Consider the following 16,253-nt stretch of genomic DNA (forward strand, 5'->3'; position numbering starts at 1 on the left):
GCTATTTCCCTCAATTGGATACTTATTTCTTAAAATAGGATTTTACAGAGAGGCTATATATATCTTGTAAATAATTATTGGAGAATTAAGCGAGGCAAAAGTCATTTGCCTGGCCTCAAGGGACATTACGTGATCTCCTTGCCTCCCTGCCCTCTTCCTCACATGAGCACCTAGGGCAACAGCCGCCGCCTCCCTGCTCAACCACGGCGCCACAGCGCCGCCCTCCTCGCCCCCGACCTCCAATCTCCTATCCCTACGCTCTTCGCAGCCACGGTAGGATCAAGGATCCTATCAATCTGGTATCGGAGATGTTAGGTTCCGATGCTACCACTGCGGTGGATGCCAAGACCACCGCACCGCCGGTCCATTCGGTCGTGCCTCCGGCGACGCAGGGGGCGCCGCCTCCCGCACCCAACGCCATCACCAAGGCCCTCGCGGAGATCGCCCAGTAGCTGGCCAACCTGAACGCTGGGTAGGCGCAACTCTCCGCACAGCAGGCGTCCATGCAATCTCGCCTGGCCACCGTGGAGAGTCATCAGGCATCTTCATCGGCAGTGGCCATGCCCCAGGGTTTCCCCTACGGGCTGCCAGGGTACGGCACATCGGCGATGTCCACCTTCTCCACCACCACCGCCATACCCACCACCACCGCCCCACACACCACGCTGCCCGCCGCTCCACCCCCATCCACCTCCCTAGCCCCATCCACCGGAGTTCCCATCCACTTGCTCAAATTTCCACCCTCACCATCACCGCTGCACAATTTTCCGCTGCCACCAGTGCCGTTTTTTTCCACCTACACTACCGTGCCGCCGCTGCCGGCTCCTACCCCAGCCGCGCCATCTCCGGGGCTAGGAATCCCCCGCTTCAGCAAGCTCGACTTCACCTCCAATGATGGCTCTGAGGATCCCCTAAATTGGCTTACCCATTACAAGCAATTCTTTCGAGGGCAGCGCACGCTTGCCTTGGATCGCGTCTGGCTCGCGCCCTACCATTTGCGTGGTGCCGCACAAACATCATACGACGCCCTAGAGCAAGATGAGGGTGTACCTTCATTGGAGCGTTTCAAGGATCTCTGTCATCTACGCTTCGGGCCGCCCGTTCGTTGCAACCGCCTCTCCGAGCTTGCGTGGTTTCCCTTCCATACCACCGTGGAAGATTACCATGAGCATTTTAACGCCCTGGTCTGTCACAACCCCAACCTGGAGCCGCGCCAGAAGGCAGACTTGTTCATGGGGGGCCTTCTAGAGCACATCCACGTCGACGTCGAACTTCGGGCTCCCAAGGACTTGCAGACGGCGATGCACCAAGCTCGGGCTTACGAGCGCCGCGCCGTGGCCATGCTACCGGCACCGGTGCAGCAGCCTGCGCGCCCTCAGCGCCAGCCCCTAGTGCTACCCGCGCCACCGGCATGTGTCCCAGGGCCTGGGGCCACCACACCAGCAGCAGTAGCGCCTGCCCAGCAACAGCCACCGTAGGCGTTGCCTGCCCCGGCACGTTCCTTCCACCGATTAACGCTAGCCGAGATGCTAGAACGCCGCCGTCAAGGGCTGTGCTTCAACTGTGATGAGCCCTTTGTGCGCGGCCATCAGTGCCAGCGCCTATTCTTTTTATAGGCCGCCAACTTCTTGGTGGATGACCCCACGGACAATGGGGCGGCGGACGCGGCTGTTGAGCCAGCTCTGTGGGATGAGCAGCCTGTCTCCCTCTACACCCTCGCCGGCATCCGCACCGAGGAGACCATGCACCTCCATGTCTACATCCAGGGTCACAAGCTCCTTGCCCTCCTCGACAGCGGCTCGACCCACAACTTCATCAACGCCAGGGTCATGTGCCACATCAGGCTGGTGACAGGCGACAGCCACATGCGGGTCACTATGGCCAACGGCAACAATGTGACCTGTACCGGCATGGCTCGTAATGTGGCCATGCGCTTCGGCAAGGAGGACTTCACCATCAGCTGTTTCGGCATTGACTTGGGCGGTTTTGACCTCATCCTTGGTGTTGACTACCTTCGCACCCTCGGACCCATCCTGTGGGATTTCGAGGACCTGTGCATGTCCTTCCGGCAGAGCGATCGATGCATCCTTTGGAAAGGCATGGGCTCCCCACGTGATGACATCGTGGAGCCAGCTCTCCTCGCAATGATGGGCGATCACCAGCGCCCGCTTCTGGACAAGCTCCTTCACCAGTACGGGGCCATCTTCGACGAGCCTCGCGGGCTCCATCCAGCGCCCCCTACGACCACCACATACACTTGTTGCTGGGCACACCGTCGGTGGTTGTACGTCCGTACCGCTACCCCCAGCTTCAGAAGGATGAGCTCGAGAGGCAGTGTGCCGCCATGCAGGAGAAGGGCATCATCTGGCCTAGCACCTCGCCATTTTGGCGCCAGTACTGCTCGTCAAGAAGGTTGATGGTTCGTGGCATTTCTACATCGACTACAGGGCATTGAACGATAAGACATCAAAGGACAAGTTCCCGATTCCGGTGGTTGACGAGCTCTTGGATGAGCTCCATGGCACCAGATTCTTTGCCAAGCTGGATTTGCGGTCCGGCTACCACCAGGTTCGGATGCACCCGGAGGACATTGAGAAAATGGCGTTCCATACACACCACGGGCACTTTGAGTTTCTTGTCATGCCGTTCGGTCTCTCCAATGTGCCAGCCACGTTCCAGGTGCTCATGAACGACGTCCTCTGGCCCTTCCTCCGCAGGTTCGTGCTCGTTTTCTTTGACAACATTTTGATCTACGGCTCATCGTGGTCCGAGCACCTACAGCACGTCCGCCTCATCTTCGACGCCCTACGTGCCCATGGCACCTTCGAGGCGCCGTCGGTCACATACCTCGGCCATGTCATCTCCGCCGATGGTGTCGCAATGGACGGCGACAAGGTGGACACCGTTGCTTCTTGGCTAGAGCCCCGCTCACCCCGGGGCGTGCGTGGCTTCCTGGGGTTGTCCGGCTACTACCAAAAATTCATCCAGGATTTTGGCACCATTGCCGCGCCACTGACCCGTCTCCTGTGCAAGGAGGCATTCGCCTGGACGCCGGAAGCTGCCGAGGCGTTCTCGGCGCTCAACCATGCCCTCTCTTCAGGACCGGTGCTATAGATGCCGGACTTTGACCAGCAGTTCGTCGTTGACTACGACGTGTCGGGAGCCAGGTTCGGTGCCATTCTCCACCAGGGTGTCGCCCCTTGGCCTTCTTCAGCCGTCCATTCGCCGCTCGCCACCACAAGCTGGCGGCCTACGAGCGCGAGCTGATCGAACTGGTTCAGGCTGTACGGCACTGGCGGTCGTATCTTTGGGGTCGCCGCTTCCTCGTCCGCACTGACCACTACAGCCTGAAGTTCCTCCTGGACCAACGGCTATTGACGGTGCCCCAGCATCAGTGGATCATCAAGCTGTTTGGGTTCGACTTCGCGGTGGAGTACCGCCCCAGGTGCCTCAACTCGGCGGCCGATGCCCTTTCCCGCCACGACGCCAACAACACCACCGAGCTGGCTGAAGCCGCTACCTCTATCGATGCATTGCAGGCCCTCACATGTCCCTTTTTCAAGCTCCTCGATGACATTCGCACTGCCACAGTGACTGACACGAAGGCCGGCCGCTTTTAGCAGCAGCTACTGGATGCATCTATTAGGACGCCCTGTTCTACGCGTGATGGATTCCTCCTCCACGGCAAGCGGATCTTCGTGCCGGCTCTGCACGACTTGCGCCATCAGGTGATTGAGCTGGCTCACTCCGCTGGCCATGAGGGCATTCAAAAGACCCTCTTCCACCTGCGCGAGGACTTCTACATCCCAGGTGATTGCGTGCTCATCCAGGACTTCGATCGGGCCAGCGTCACGTGCCAGTGCAACAAGACGCCGACCCTGCAGCCGGCTGGTTTACTCCAGCAGCTCGATGTTCTGTCCCAAGTGTGGGCGGACATCTCCATGGACTTCATCAAGGCCCTTCCCAAGGTCCATGGGAAGTCGGTGATCCTCACTGTTGTCGATCGCTTCTCTAAGTACGCACACTTCATCGCCCTTAGACACCCGTACTTGGCTGCCTCGGTCGCCCGCGCCTTCTTCGACGGTATTGTTCGTCTTCACGGCTTCCCCAACTCCATCGTTAGTGATCGTGACCCGGTGTTCACTAGTCACATGTGGCGTGACCTCTTCAAGATGGCTGGCGTCAAACTATGTCTCAGCATGGTGTTCCATCCCCAAACGGATGGGCAATCAGAGGTGGTCAACAAGGTGATCGCTATATACCTTCGCTATGCCACAGGAGACCGCCCACGTGCTTGGGTGGACTGGCTTCCGTGGGTGGAGTACTGCTACAACACATCGTTCCACACAGCGCTCCGCACCACGCCTTTCCAGGTTGTCTACGGTCAGCCGCCCTCGCCTCTGCTTCCACACACCGTTGGGACGGCTCAGACCGAGGCGGTGGACACGCTACTTCGGGATCGCGACGCCTTCCTTGAGGCGGTTCGCGAACGTCTTCTCCAGGTGCAACAGCACGGCAAGCGACACTACGACGAGCATCACCACGAACTGGAGTTCGCGGTGGGCAACTGGGTGTGGCTCCGTCTTCTTCACCGACCGACGCACTCCCTAGAGTCCTGCCCCACCGGCAAGCTCGGCCTGCGCTATGCTGGCCCCTTCCAGGTGCTGGAGCGCATTGCCAGCCCCGGACCGCGTGCTACGCGCCCAGCTTCGCCGAGGCGCCTGGCATGTGTTGGTCCAGTGGCAGGGCCTGCCTTCAGATGAATCAACTTGGGAGCCCCTGCAGGACTTCAAGAACCGCTACCCCGATGTTCAGCTCGAGGACGAGGTGTTTGAAGAGGCGGGGAGAGATATTATGACCGGCGTCCAGTACATCAGGCGCCGGCGCACAGGTGGCTGGGAGGCCAGCGCACAGGGGCTATGAGGCGCCTGGATTAGATGGGCTAAAGGCCCAGTTATCTTTATTTGCTATTCCCCTCAATAGGATATTTATTTCTTAAAATAGGATTTTATAGAGAGGCTATATATATCTTGTAAACAATTATTGGAGAATTAAGCAAGGCAAAAGTTATTTGCCTGGCCTCAAGGGCCATTACGTGATCTCCTTGCCTCCGTTCCTCACGTGAGCACCTAGGGCAACAGCCGCCGCCTCCCTGCTCAACCACGGCGCCACAGCGCCGCCCTCCTCGCCCCCGACCTCCAATCTCGTATTCCTACTCTCTTCGCAGCCGCGCTAGGATCAAGGATCCTATCATCTGATCTCTTCACCATTGCAGGGAGCCTTTTGTAGAGTTTGGCTTGGTCCATAATACATTCTCTTTTTTTACTTCTATACAAAAGCACTGCACACGGGAATGTCTATTGAGGACACTGTTCTTCACCTACATGTGTTGTCTGAAACTAAATGTACATTTTGAAATCATCACTGGTAGCCGAAGAAAAGAAGTATTTTCTCTAATTGTTGCATAAGAATTGTGGATTGTGTTTTTAGTGACCAAGGCCTTGTTTAGTTCCTCCCCTAAAGTTTACTTTCCGTCCCATCGAATGTTTGGACACATGCATGGAGTATTAAATATAGACTAAAAAATAACTAATTGCACAGTTTGCGACTATTTTGCGAGACGAATCTTTTAGGCCTAATTAGTCTATGATTTGACAATGTGGTGCTACAGTAACATATGTGCTAATGACAGATTAATTGGGCTTGATAAATTCGTCTCGCGGATTACTGACGGATTCTGTAATTTGTTTTTTTTTATTAGTATTCGAACACACCATGCGATACCCCCATGTGACACCCAATGTGACACCCCAAAACTTTATACTCTGGATTTAAACAAGGCCCAAGTTGATAGTTCTTTTACAAAAATCAAATGATACTGCATCAACTGATATTCTTCTAAAAAAAATTGAAATCTCTGAATCAACCTTTTGTTCTAGCATTACCCGAAATTTACACTGGAAAAAACAAATCCTAGCCAGAGGTGTGGTTACAATGTGGCTATGGATCTCAACCTTTTTATCCTTTTATTGGAGAGGACGTATGACTTGAAGCCACAAGATTTCATATCATTCTGAACATAACTTCCAGTTATTGCTGCAAACCTATTCTGGAGCAGTAATGAACGAGCATGGCAGTCATCTTTTGTTTAGTTATTACTCCTTTGTACTGATACATACGGTTGACTTCTGCTTGCCAACTATAGCGATGAACTCAACTGCCACTTTTAATGCATTAATAGATGCCAGATTCATCAAGCTTCTTGATGACCATGTTGGTTCCCCTCCAGCCAAATCAGATACTCCTCGGAATACAATCACAGGTATGCCAGGTGATGTTGCTATCTGTTGAATCAGTAAGAGAGTTCGCTTAATTGTAGCGCTATCTTAAGTTACATGATCTGGATGTACTGCAAGTATTGGTAGGCATATAAATGAAAAGTAAGAGACATAATCTGCTACAACTCACCATCACCACTGCTGCGCTCTCCTCATCTACTGTTGACACCCCAAATTCTCTGAAAAGGAACTTTCTGTATTCTGCGTTGTCAAGAAACATGTCAGCTGATGATCCTTTAAGCCCATAGACAACTTGTGGTGTTGTCGGTAAGCAGAAAGTGTCATTGCATCTTTCAAGTTTGACCTGCAGAAATTTCACAAATAGTAGGCTGTGAGTAGCCATGCACAAACATGTAGTATTTGTTATGCAATTATGTTACTGATATATTGTGAATTTGTGTAGCGATCACCTTAAGTTGTTCTGCAATTCTGAACCATGCTGAATCTACAGGTAGCCAGAATACTTCTTCCATAGGCTTGCCAACTGAATCTACTTCTGATGAAATTGTGTGGAATCTGGATAAGAAAGGTAGATTTACGGTGAAGTCAGTTTACAATGGCCTGACAAAAATGAAAATGGTGTTTTTCATAAGAGGATTTGGAAAGGGAAAATTCCAGTGAAGATTAAAATATTTCCGTGGTTGATGTCTTCCAATGCAATCTTAACCAAAGATAATTTGCTCAAAAGAAAATGGCAAGGTGATCCTAAGTGTGCTTTTTGTGATAATGATGAAACTATTTCCCATTTGTTTTTCCAATGTCCTGTTGCTAGGGTAATTTGGTCAATCACAGCAAGATGCTTTGGTGCTAATAACATACCATCTGACCTAAATCAATGTTGGCAGTGGTGTGAAGCTTGGTTTCCTTTTGGTAAAAAATATCATCCATGGGGTATTGCGGCTGTTTGTTGGGCTATATGGAAGAGTCGTAATAAAGCCTGTTTTGATAAGGAGATTATTAAAAGTCCGCTTGAGATATTATGCCATGTGAATGCGCTTATGGTTTTCTGGGCAGGACTCTATGCAGAGATAGATCGTGAACAACTAATTGCAGGCGCCAATCTGATGTTGAAAGTGGCCAAGGAGGTCTTAGCCAAAGCAGACGGCGAGGGAAGTAGACCAGTTGCTACTTCAGGACAATCAGCCAGGCTACACCAATGAAGACTCGACTTGATCGGCACAAAAGGAAGCTGTTTCTCAAAGCTGATGCGGAGTAGTTGTTTGCTGTTGGAAGTAGTAGTAGCTTTTCTGTCTGGTCGACAGGCTTGAGCTGTCCCTTCTTTTGTTCCTGTAAGTTTCAGTTTTAGCTTCGTTTGGGCTGTGGTTGCTTGTTCACGCTGGTTGGTGCCTGTATGGCACTAGGAACTGTTTGGGTGGTGTTCTGTGGTTCTCTTATTAGGTTCTACGATGGCGTAGTCTTTCATCTTAGTTTCTGTCTACCTGTAACTCTGAATGCTTGTATTTCCGTTATGTCATAATGGGAATGAGATTTCTCGCTTGGAAAAAAAAAAAGAGTATAGTATAGCTCCTCGTTTCTGTATTTCAGGGATCCTAACAAATTCTCTCCTCCACTTGGGATGTTATATTCTCCAAAGCTTAGTTCTGCTGATGACTCTTTTGGTGATTTGAACTTCTGTGATAATCAGAATACATGTGATTGATGGAGGCTGTGATGTTCAGGTTCTTTACTACCACCTATCTCCTACAACTAAAAAGAACAAAATGTGGACACTTTTTTGGTGCGACATTTGCTTTGGTTCGTCCGTTTGCCCACGCCTGCAATCCCGCACCCGTCGCTCCCTCAGTCTGCCTTCCCCTGCGATCACCGCGAGTCCACGCCGCACAAAAGGAAACCGCTCCTGTGATTCCTCCTCCTGCCTCCCCATCGTCGCCCACCCGCAGCTGGCCGCGCCGCCGCCGCACCCACCCGTAGCTCGCCGCGACGCAGCTCATGCCCGCCCGGAGCTGGCCATGACGCCGGCCGCGCCCACCCTCCTTGCGAGTCCAAAGCTCCCCACGACGGCACGGCCCCGCAGCCGGATCCAGATCGGAGGTACTCCCCACTTTCCCCGCTTCTTCTTCGCGTCACAAGCGACCCCGGACCCCTCGCCGGATTGGATCTCGCGCTTCGTCGGTGCTGGTGCCGGTGCCGGAGCCGGAGATGATGTCGTCATCGTCGGATGCGGCCGTGGCGCTGGAGCTGTAGGAGTCCAAGTGGGAGGAGCTGCGGCGTGAGGCGTGCAAGCTGGAGGGTGACCTCGACGTGAAGCTCTCCTCCTACACGCGCCTCGCCCGCGACGAGCTGGACGCCCTGGGTGTCGGGTTCCGCCACCTGGTCACGCGCACCGGCGTCGTCGCCACGCTTGGCACTGGCCGCCCGCCCATTGTCGCGCTCCGGGCCGACATGGACGCGCTGCCCATCCAGGTAAGTGCCTGCGTGGTGCGTGTGCCGGCATGTACGTGTTGTTCGTGCTACTCATCATTGAACTAATCTTTTCGATTTCTCTCTTCGTCGGATTCAAATCCGTTTCCAAAATTTGAGGCGTGCTAACAAAAGATTATTACTACATAGTACCAGAAATTATTCCAAGCGTGGCAAATTATTAATTTCCTGACGATTCATCTGCGGAGGTGCTTGTTTAATTTTGCTGATTTGTTTTCTTGTCCGTGATAGCATTTTTACTTCAAACATGGTGGCCGTATCTTTTAATCTATGTGCTTATAAGCCGAAAGCCACCGCCCATTGCAGTAGTTGTTTGCATTGTTTCTTGTGTAGGATGAGCAGGGAGATTAGGTTTAGTGTATCTATCCCTGGGACTGCCATGGAGTTGGGTTTTTGACAAATTAATTAAACTGCGAGATATGGAATTGCATGCCCTTTTAATTCTTCCCATTCTGTTCGTTTCCAGGATCCCAATTGAGCCTACAGTGCACTTGTATTGTCTTTTCGGCACCTCTGTGACATGAGCATGGCCTACTGTACCTGTATTATCTTTTCGGCACAAAAAAAAAGAAAAACATGACGCATTATGGTGAATGTGAGATGTGATCTCTATTTGCTGTTTTGGAGGCCAAGATATCATACCATGCACTTGCATTTTCCATGTCTTATTCTGTGGTTAGTATCGTGGTTACTGTAATTTTGACCAGGGATCTATTTCTCATCTTATTTCAGCGAGCAGTACTCTGGTGAGTTATCAAAGCCATCGACATACTGTGCTCATGCTCTTCATGCAAAGGCCGAAAAGTGAGTTTTCTCCTCTTCTCCAAAATCACCACCTATTTATCCGAGCTTTGAGGATTGAACCAATGGAACATGAGTTGCAGGTTGTTTCACCTTACTACTTTGAGGTACATGCTAGGAGTACCAAAAAGCACCCATCCGACTACTTTTTGCTAGAAAATGGAAATAGTCTGCATGATGTATTGAGGGCATGGACAAATGCTACATTAGACATGTTGCGGTCTGCAATACGAAGGCAAAAGGCCTAGCACCTCAGAAGAGAACATTCAGATGCAAAGCCTGCAAAAGTTTGTTATTCCTCCCCTCATCCATACCTTGCTCAGCTTGCTTAATTGCTTTATCTTGCACACTCCACAGTGGGAAATTTGCTTTGTTTTGTGATTCGTGTCTTGAGTCCATGGGGGCTAAGAATAATAGCAGGTAACCTTTGTAACAGATATGTCCATTCCATTTTTATCAAACTGAAATATTTTTGGTTGTTTGATTTGTATTACCAGATATCACCGTAGTGTTAGCATGGGCGATATACTATACATTTTCCAGTTTTCCTGACCATGTGGCCGCATAGAGTGTTCCGTTTTTTAAATTTATTGTTTGGTATGTTCTTGTAGAAACTGACTTTATTTGTACAATTCCATAAATCCATTCACATGTCGGATGATAGTAGAACAATTTTGTAGCACCATTTTTCATGTCTTTCATCACTGCACTTTTCAACTGAGCACCTAAACTTGACACAACTTTGATGACAAGTATTTGTAGGATGAAATCCTTATATATATATATATATATATATATATATATATATATATATATATATATATATATATATATATATATATATATATATATATATATATATGCTATCTATAGAGCTTGAGACTTGGAGAGCTTGAATTGAATTCAGAGTTCAATTTGATGCGGTTGTCAGTGGAGGATTTTGAGAATAAAATTCAAGTAAACTCTGCTGCTCCTGACTGCTGCCATTGGCATTTCCCCCTTCTGCTTCCCAGTTGTGATGCCTTCTGATTTCTCTCTTTTTCTATTGGATTGAAGAGGGATGCAATAAAGCAAACATATGAAAGGTCGGTCAAAGTTGCTCAAGATTACGGGATCATGAAAGAGAGCCCAGAGTTTGTTTTCTTGTGCTTTGAAAAAAAAATGATGCTTTCACCTGGTTTTAGTCGAGAAGTTGATCCCTCTATCTCTCCATGCAGGTCTTTGGTCCGAACATTTGTGCTTTCCTTAATATACACGTGCCTGTGCCAGCCCACCCTGTTCGACGGCGGCACGATGGTATTTTGTTTGTAGAAATTTCCAACAACCAGAATGCTTTAGATGATAATTGGGAAAAATAAGTTGGATCAGTTAAACCTGTTTGTCTTTCGATGTTTGATGCCTTCAATAATGTTTGTTTTGGGAGTATCTTTTTGTCTGCGATGGTCTAACTAAAACCAGTTATTTGAGTAGGAATTTTGGATCGAGAAGAACAAGGGAGGTTTACATATTCTCTACCTGGGTTGACCGGATAATGCATTCCATATTTAGCTATCAGTTTTTCTTGTAACATGTTTTGTACATAGGCTAGAGGCTCATCTTTAGCAGATAACACTGGTAACTGTCTAATATAAAGACGACAGTTTCATTTGGCACTAATACTTCATATCAGTATATGAGGATGAAAGGAGATTTTGGATGGAAGTGTCTGTGGACTACTGTCCTTACAGTACTAGGGTAACAGGTTCAATTGTTTGTTGTTATATCTTGCATGAGTATTTTTTTTGGAATTATTGCTCAAGATATGGAAGTGTCAGTTTTTTGCTTGTTCTATACACCCTTGTAGTTATTAACTTGCACTGGTAGGATTGTGCCTCTTCCCCTGTAACTCAGAACAAGACGAGAAAGTGCTGACATCATTTCTTCTTCTTGCTCGACACATTCAGGTACTAGAGGTTGTGCAACAGGTCATTGGAGTTCAGGAACACCTTGTTTGGTTGTGGCTGAAATCGTGTGAGAGATCTCCTTACACCTTCAATCTGCTTCAGGGCAAGGAAGCCAGGATTATTTGCTATGGGCTTCACCAATCAGCTCGGCACTCTTAGGCTCTCCCTGTTCATAACAATCTTTCTAGGACACTAGATGATTCCCCATGGTCTTACAATCACACAATTAGCAATGTACTCAGTTCTAAGTCCCCCAGGTTAATTATGATTTAGCATTTTTGCAGCGCTTTGGTTGTTGCTGCCTGTTGGTCCTTATATTCTAAGCCTCCTAGCAAGGAAATTAAAGCCAGAACAACATCTTGGGCGGGGAACACATGATCTGTTTTTTCCTTAGAAAGTGTTTTGAGATACTGTACGCTTTCATAATCAAAGATGGATGTATATATGAGTTAAAAGATGTATGCATATCTGGCGGCTAAAAGCTGGACTTTTGGCCAAACCAACAAGGAATCTGTGCTGGAATCCTCGTTAGTACCTGTTTACAGATGTTTGAATTGCTTTGATTCTATTTCGGTTTGGCTATGGGATTTATTTTATTAGAGCTTTATCTCTCGACCATATATGGGATGGATACTTCTTTTTATCCCCTTCAAATGCACAGTTCCACTAAAAGAATGTATTGGTACTCTATTTCTTTCGTAATAGTCGGCTAATGTTTGATTTTCAGTAAAAATTGGCATAATCTGCTCATGTTTGATTCCTTGCCGGTTGTTATTATTTTTAATTCCTTAATCACCCGTGCCCCTTCATCTCTTGTGTCTTCGTTTGGTTGTTTTCATAAGCATATCTAAAATGCCGCTATGGCGTTAGCACGAGCACTATACGCTTTGTTACCGATGCATATATTTTCTTTTGAATATTTGATTTGTACTATTGAAGGTCGCTATTGCATTAGCACGGGTATTTAATTTCATAGTATTGTTATTTTATCGTGCGATCCATATGTTTTTAGTACAAAAGTTTAGTTATCACGTAGCAACACACGGGCACACTACCTATTCTACCGAAAAAGGATGCAAACCTACGTTTGGTCTAAGTAAATTATTTTAAGTTTGACTAAATTTATAAAAAAAAATATTATTAATTTTCATGACTCCAAATAGTTATAATTGTTAGGTATGATAAATAGTAATGTATATTTATATAAATTTAGTTAAATTAAAATGGTTTGACTAAAATTACTTTCTGTCGTGACAGATGGTGTATGTAGTTTTATTATAGGGTCCGACCGGTCGTCTGGGAGGGAAGTGGAGCCCTTTGAAGAAAACATGGAATGAGGAATTCTTTGTATGCCATTAAAAAAAATCGCAATGCCCTATGTGTCCCCGAAAAAGTTCAGCGGTCGTCAATGACACTACTTTAACTTTTTCGTGCTCTCCATGTCACTGCCGTCAGTTTAGGCTCTAACGTCGTCAACTGCAGGTGTGAAAAGTCGAAAATACCCTTAAGTGTAAATATGTCATTAATTTTTTTTGAGCATCTTAACGACTTCAAATGAAAAAACTCAAAACTAGAAAGTTGTAGATCTCGTCGAGATATATAATTTTCATATAAAAATTATTTTCATTTAATTTCGCAAAAAAAAAATTCTAAGATATATTAATCATATCAAATCATATTTTTTTGCGGAATTAAATGAAAATAATTTTTATATGAAAATTATAGATCTCGACGAGATCTGCAACTTTCTAGTTTTGAGTTTTTTCATTTGAAGTCGTTAAGATGCTCAAAAAAATTAATGACATATTTACACTTAAGGGTATTTTCGACTTTTCACACCTACAGTTTGACGGCGTTAGTGGCCAAACTGATGGTAGTGGCATGAGGGCACGAAAAAGTTGAAGTAGTGGCATTGACGACCGCTGAACTTTTTTAGGGACACACAGAACATTGAGATCTTTTTTAATGGATAGGAACCCAAGCAGCTGCTGCTGTTGCTGCTGTCACGTCATGCATATCCCGTGTGAATCTGATTGGCTTGCTCTTAACCTTGATTGGAACAAACAAAAAAAAACAGTCAGCACAGCAGAATATACGTACTTGGTGAAAGGAAAAGCCCATTCGTGAAGCGCAAATCTTCTGATCCAATTAGCATTAGAAGGCTTCCTGATCCCCGTGGCCCGCACGCTAGCTTGTGGTTTATTTTGACCCAACAGACTTAATAAGGCCCGACAGCCATTCTGCATGCTGGACTGCTTCTAGTTTATGTTTCGGCCCAACTGGCCCTACAATACAAACAACCGGTCAACCACTATCAAACATGGAATGTTGTTCTCTTAACCAGAGTTTTATTTCTATCATTCTTTCATTTATTTTACTTTCTTCTTCTGGACTCAAAGTATCATTCTCTTGAGCTAGAACGTTCATTGGCTTCGATTCAGGCCATCCCATTATAATTGGGTGCAAGACGATCAATTAGTCCATACTAGTATAGTACTCGTGCTAACGCCACGGCTTCATTTTAGAGGTGCACATGAAAACAACAAACGATAAATATTTTTTTCATAGTTCAACTTTCACATAATTGTATATGACCATGTGTATAACTGGAAATTACAATGGCTCAAAATAAGCTTATTACCAAATAAGTGTATGCTCGTTCTAGGAAAAAAGTCAAATGTGTCCTTAGAGAGGTCAAGAGCATCTTGTACAAAAACCAATTGCTCTCTCGCCCTATTGTCCAGTTGCTCATCAATCACATATTATAATATTAGAATAAAAAATACGATTCTAATGACATCCTGATATATACCAGATTACTTGCATGACAACAATGATATCATAATATAGTGGACACATACATAACCTTCCAATTTTTTACATACAACAAAAATAGTTTGACAAACACAGAGAATTTACATGCCGCAGCTTGACTGACTGGTAACCTTGGTGGTGTTTTAGATTTTACTCTGCACGTGACAATCAAAATTGCACTTTCTGACATAACTATAAACCTCAACAAGTGACACCGGTGATCAGAGTGATAGTTTCGTATCATGTGATATCACAGAAGTCTACTGGTGGCTCGAATGTAAAAGAGCTGCCCTTTGTGCACTCTCTAAAAGTAAATGCAACTATACTCTGATTTACATTTTTTTTTATAAATATGTGACACATGATGTTAACATTCCCTCATGGAACTTGGCACGTTAGGGGCGAGTTAAGGCACCTCAATCACAGGTGCATGACCACAAAATTACAAAGACAAGAAGTAGAGCACCTTATCACTATCATGGTGCAAGTAGGTGTAATAAGTTATCATCTGCTCGAGCAATTCACAAAAATTTGAATCAAAATGTGACTTCACAGCCTTTGCGGAGACAGAAGCAAGGCTTTTAAGCAGGCCAAGGATGTCCTATCAGATATGTTCGATTGAGTCCTCAGGTTCCAAGAAAGCTAAAAGATAACAACGAATTCAAGGATGATGAGACATACAGTTAAGGTGGCATCGCTGACGCTCTTCCACCTCTCATTATCCATCAAGGTCATTGTTACCTCGACCACATTCGATTCCCAGAGATTACTCATATGGGTGGCGTTTCTGGAAGCACCAGTAGCAACCAATGCCAAGCACGACATAGCAGATTCAAGAATCTAGCATCCACAAGGATCAACAACCCATCAATATATTTTCCCATATATAAAAGAAGCGACCAAGGAAACCATCAATATATAATCCTACTTACCATCCTATCAAATACTGCAGGAGTTTGCCGTTCTGTATAATCAAACAAATTCACCTTTCAAAGACATTCCCAATGAGACAACAAGCAAAGCACATTTGATCACATTGATCCCCTTTCCGCCTCCCCTCCCCACAAATCATCCCAACAGTTCTCCATGCAGTACTTACCCAACAAAACAGCAGGTGATGTTTCAGATCAGGATATTAACAACTGCATCGACATTAGCTCTGTTGTAAATAAAAAAATATATATCATAATCAGCAATTCAGCAATTAGCACCACGCGGCAGAATTATATATACCGGCCTGCTTAAAGAGATGCAGGGGAAGTGCAGTAGCTAAGTAATTAGCACCTGAGTCTTGATGACCATATCCCCAGCTTGAAGTGGTGGATGCAGAACCTCAGGAAATCGTCACGGTAGGGTTGTTTGAAGACTGCGGTTGTGATAATGGTACCATGACAAATCATTTTTCAAGCTAGCTACTAATCTGATTCAGGCGTATAGTAATAGTACAGAGACAACAAAAACTGATTTTACCAAGGGCAGAAAAAATGGCAGCAAATTTACTAGTTTGCCTCAGAACTTTCCATGGGAAAGGTGAGCGTTGCGCTTTGTCTTGGTTGATATCGGCGAGTAGGCCATTAAGATCCTGGATAAGTAGCTTCTTCTTCCTCCTTGTGCTAAACTCTTCATTGCAGAGTCTCTTGATGAGCGCATGTCCTAAACGACCCTGAGCCCATGACTAGTTGGCGGTGAGGAGCGTTGCCGTCAGGAGGAGGCGACCGCCGCTCTCTTCCTGTTCCGGGAGGAGATGGCCGGCGGCGGCGTGGAGGAGGCGACAGGCCACGGAGGAGACGGCCGGCGGCGGGATAGCTGTTCGCGTCCTCCCTAGTGTCGGTCTTTTTTTTTTATTCCGTGACCGAAGTATTCGAACCCTGACCGGCGATGCTACGAGGGCGGAAGCGCGCGGGGTGAGGGGCTG

The 16,253-nt window shown here is 46.9% G+C and overlaps 2 protein-coding genes and 1 long non-coding RNA gene across 4 annotated transcripts; 2 read left to right on the plus strand and 1 right to left on the minus strand.

The window, feature by feature from the left end:
• Positions 1-560: 560 nt before the first annotated feature.
• On the plus strand, positions 561-3,114 carry LOC136525434 (uncharacterized). The gene is made up of 3 exons (XM_066518421.1): positions 561-1,355; positions 1,617-2,259; positions 2,396-3,114. The coding sequence occupies exons 1-3, from the start codon at positions 561-563 to the stop codon at positions 3,112-3,114; spliced, it is 2,157 nt and encodes a 718-aa protein (XP_066374518.1).
• Positions 3,115-5,989: 2,875 nt separating this feature from the next.
• LOC136525435 (bark storage protein B-like) lies at positions 5,990-8,085 on the minus strand. Its single transcript, XM_066518422.1, has 6 exons — positions 8,068-8,085; positions 7,859-7,970; positions 6,749-6,828; positions 6,469-6,642; positions 6,180-6,344; positions 5,990-6,109 (listed from the first exon to the last, which is right to left on the minus strand). The coding sequence occupies exons 1-6, from the start codon at positions 8,083-8,085 to the stop codon at positions 5,990-5,992; spliced, it is 669 nt and encodes a 222-aa protein (XP_066374519.1).
• Positions 8,086-8,169: 84 nt separating this feature from the next.
• On the plus strand, positions 8,170-12,055 carry LOC136528155 (uncharacterized). Of its 2 annotated transcripts, XR_010776989.1 has the most exons (7): positions 8,170-8,762; positions 9,513-9,584; positions 9,665-9,868; positions 10,455-10,538; positions 10,638-10,714; positions 10,799-10,877; positions 11,525-12,055. It is a non-coding gene; the product is annotated as an uncharacterized lncRNA (long non-coding RNA). The 2 variants fall into 2 exon arrangements; XR_010776990.1 differs by lacking the exon at positions 10,455-10,538.
• Positions 12,056-16,253: the final 4,198 nt, after the last annotated feature.

This window comes from Miscanthus floridulus, chromosome 19 (genome assembly GCF_019320115.1).
Source record: "Miscanthus floridulus cultivar M001 chromosome 19, ASM1932011v1, whole genome shotgun sequence".
Taxonomy (NCBI): Eukaryota; Viridiplantae; Streptophyta; class Magnoliopsida; order Poales; family Poaceae; genus Miscanthus; species Miscanthus floridulus.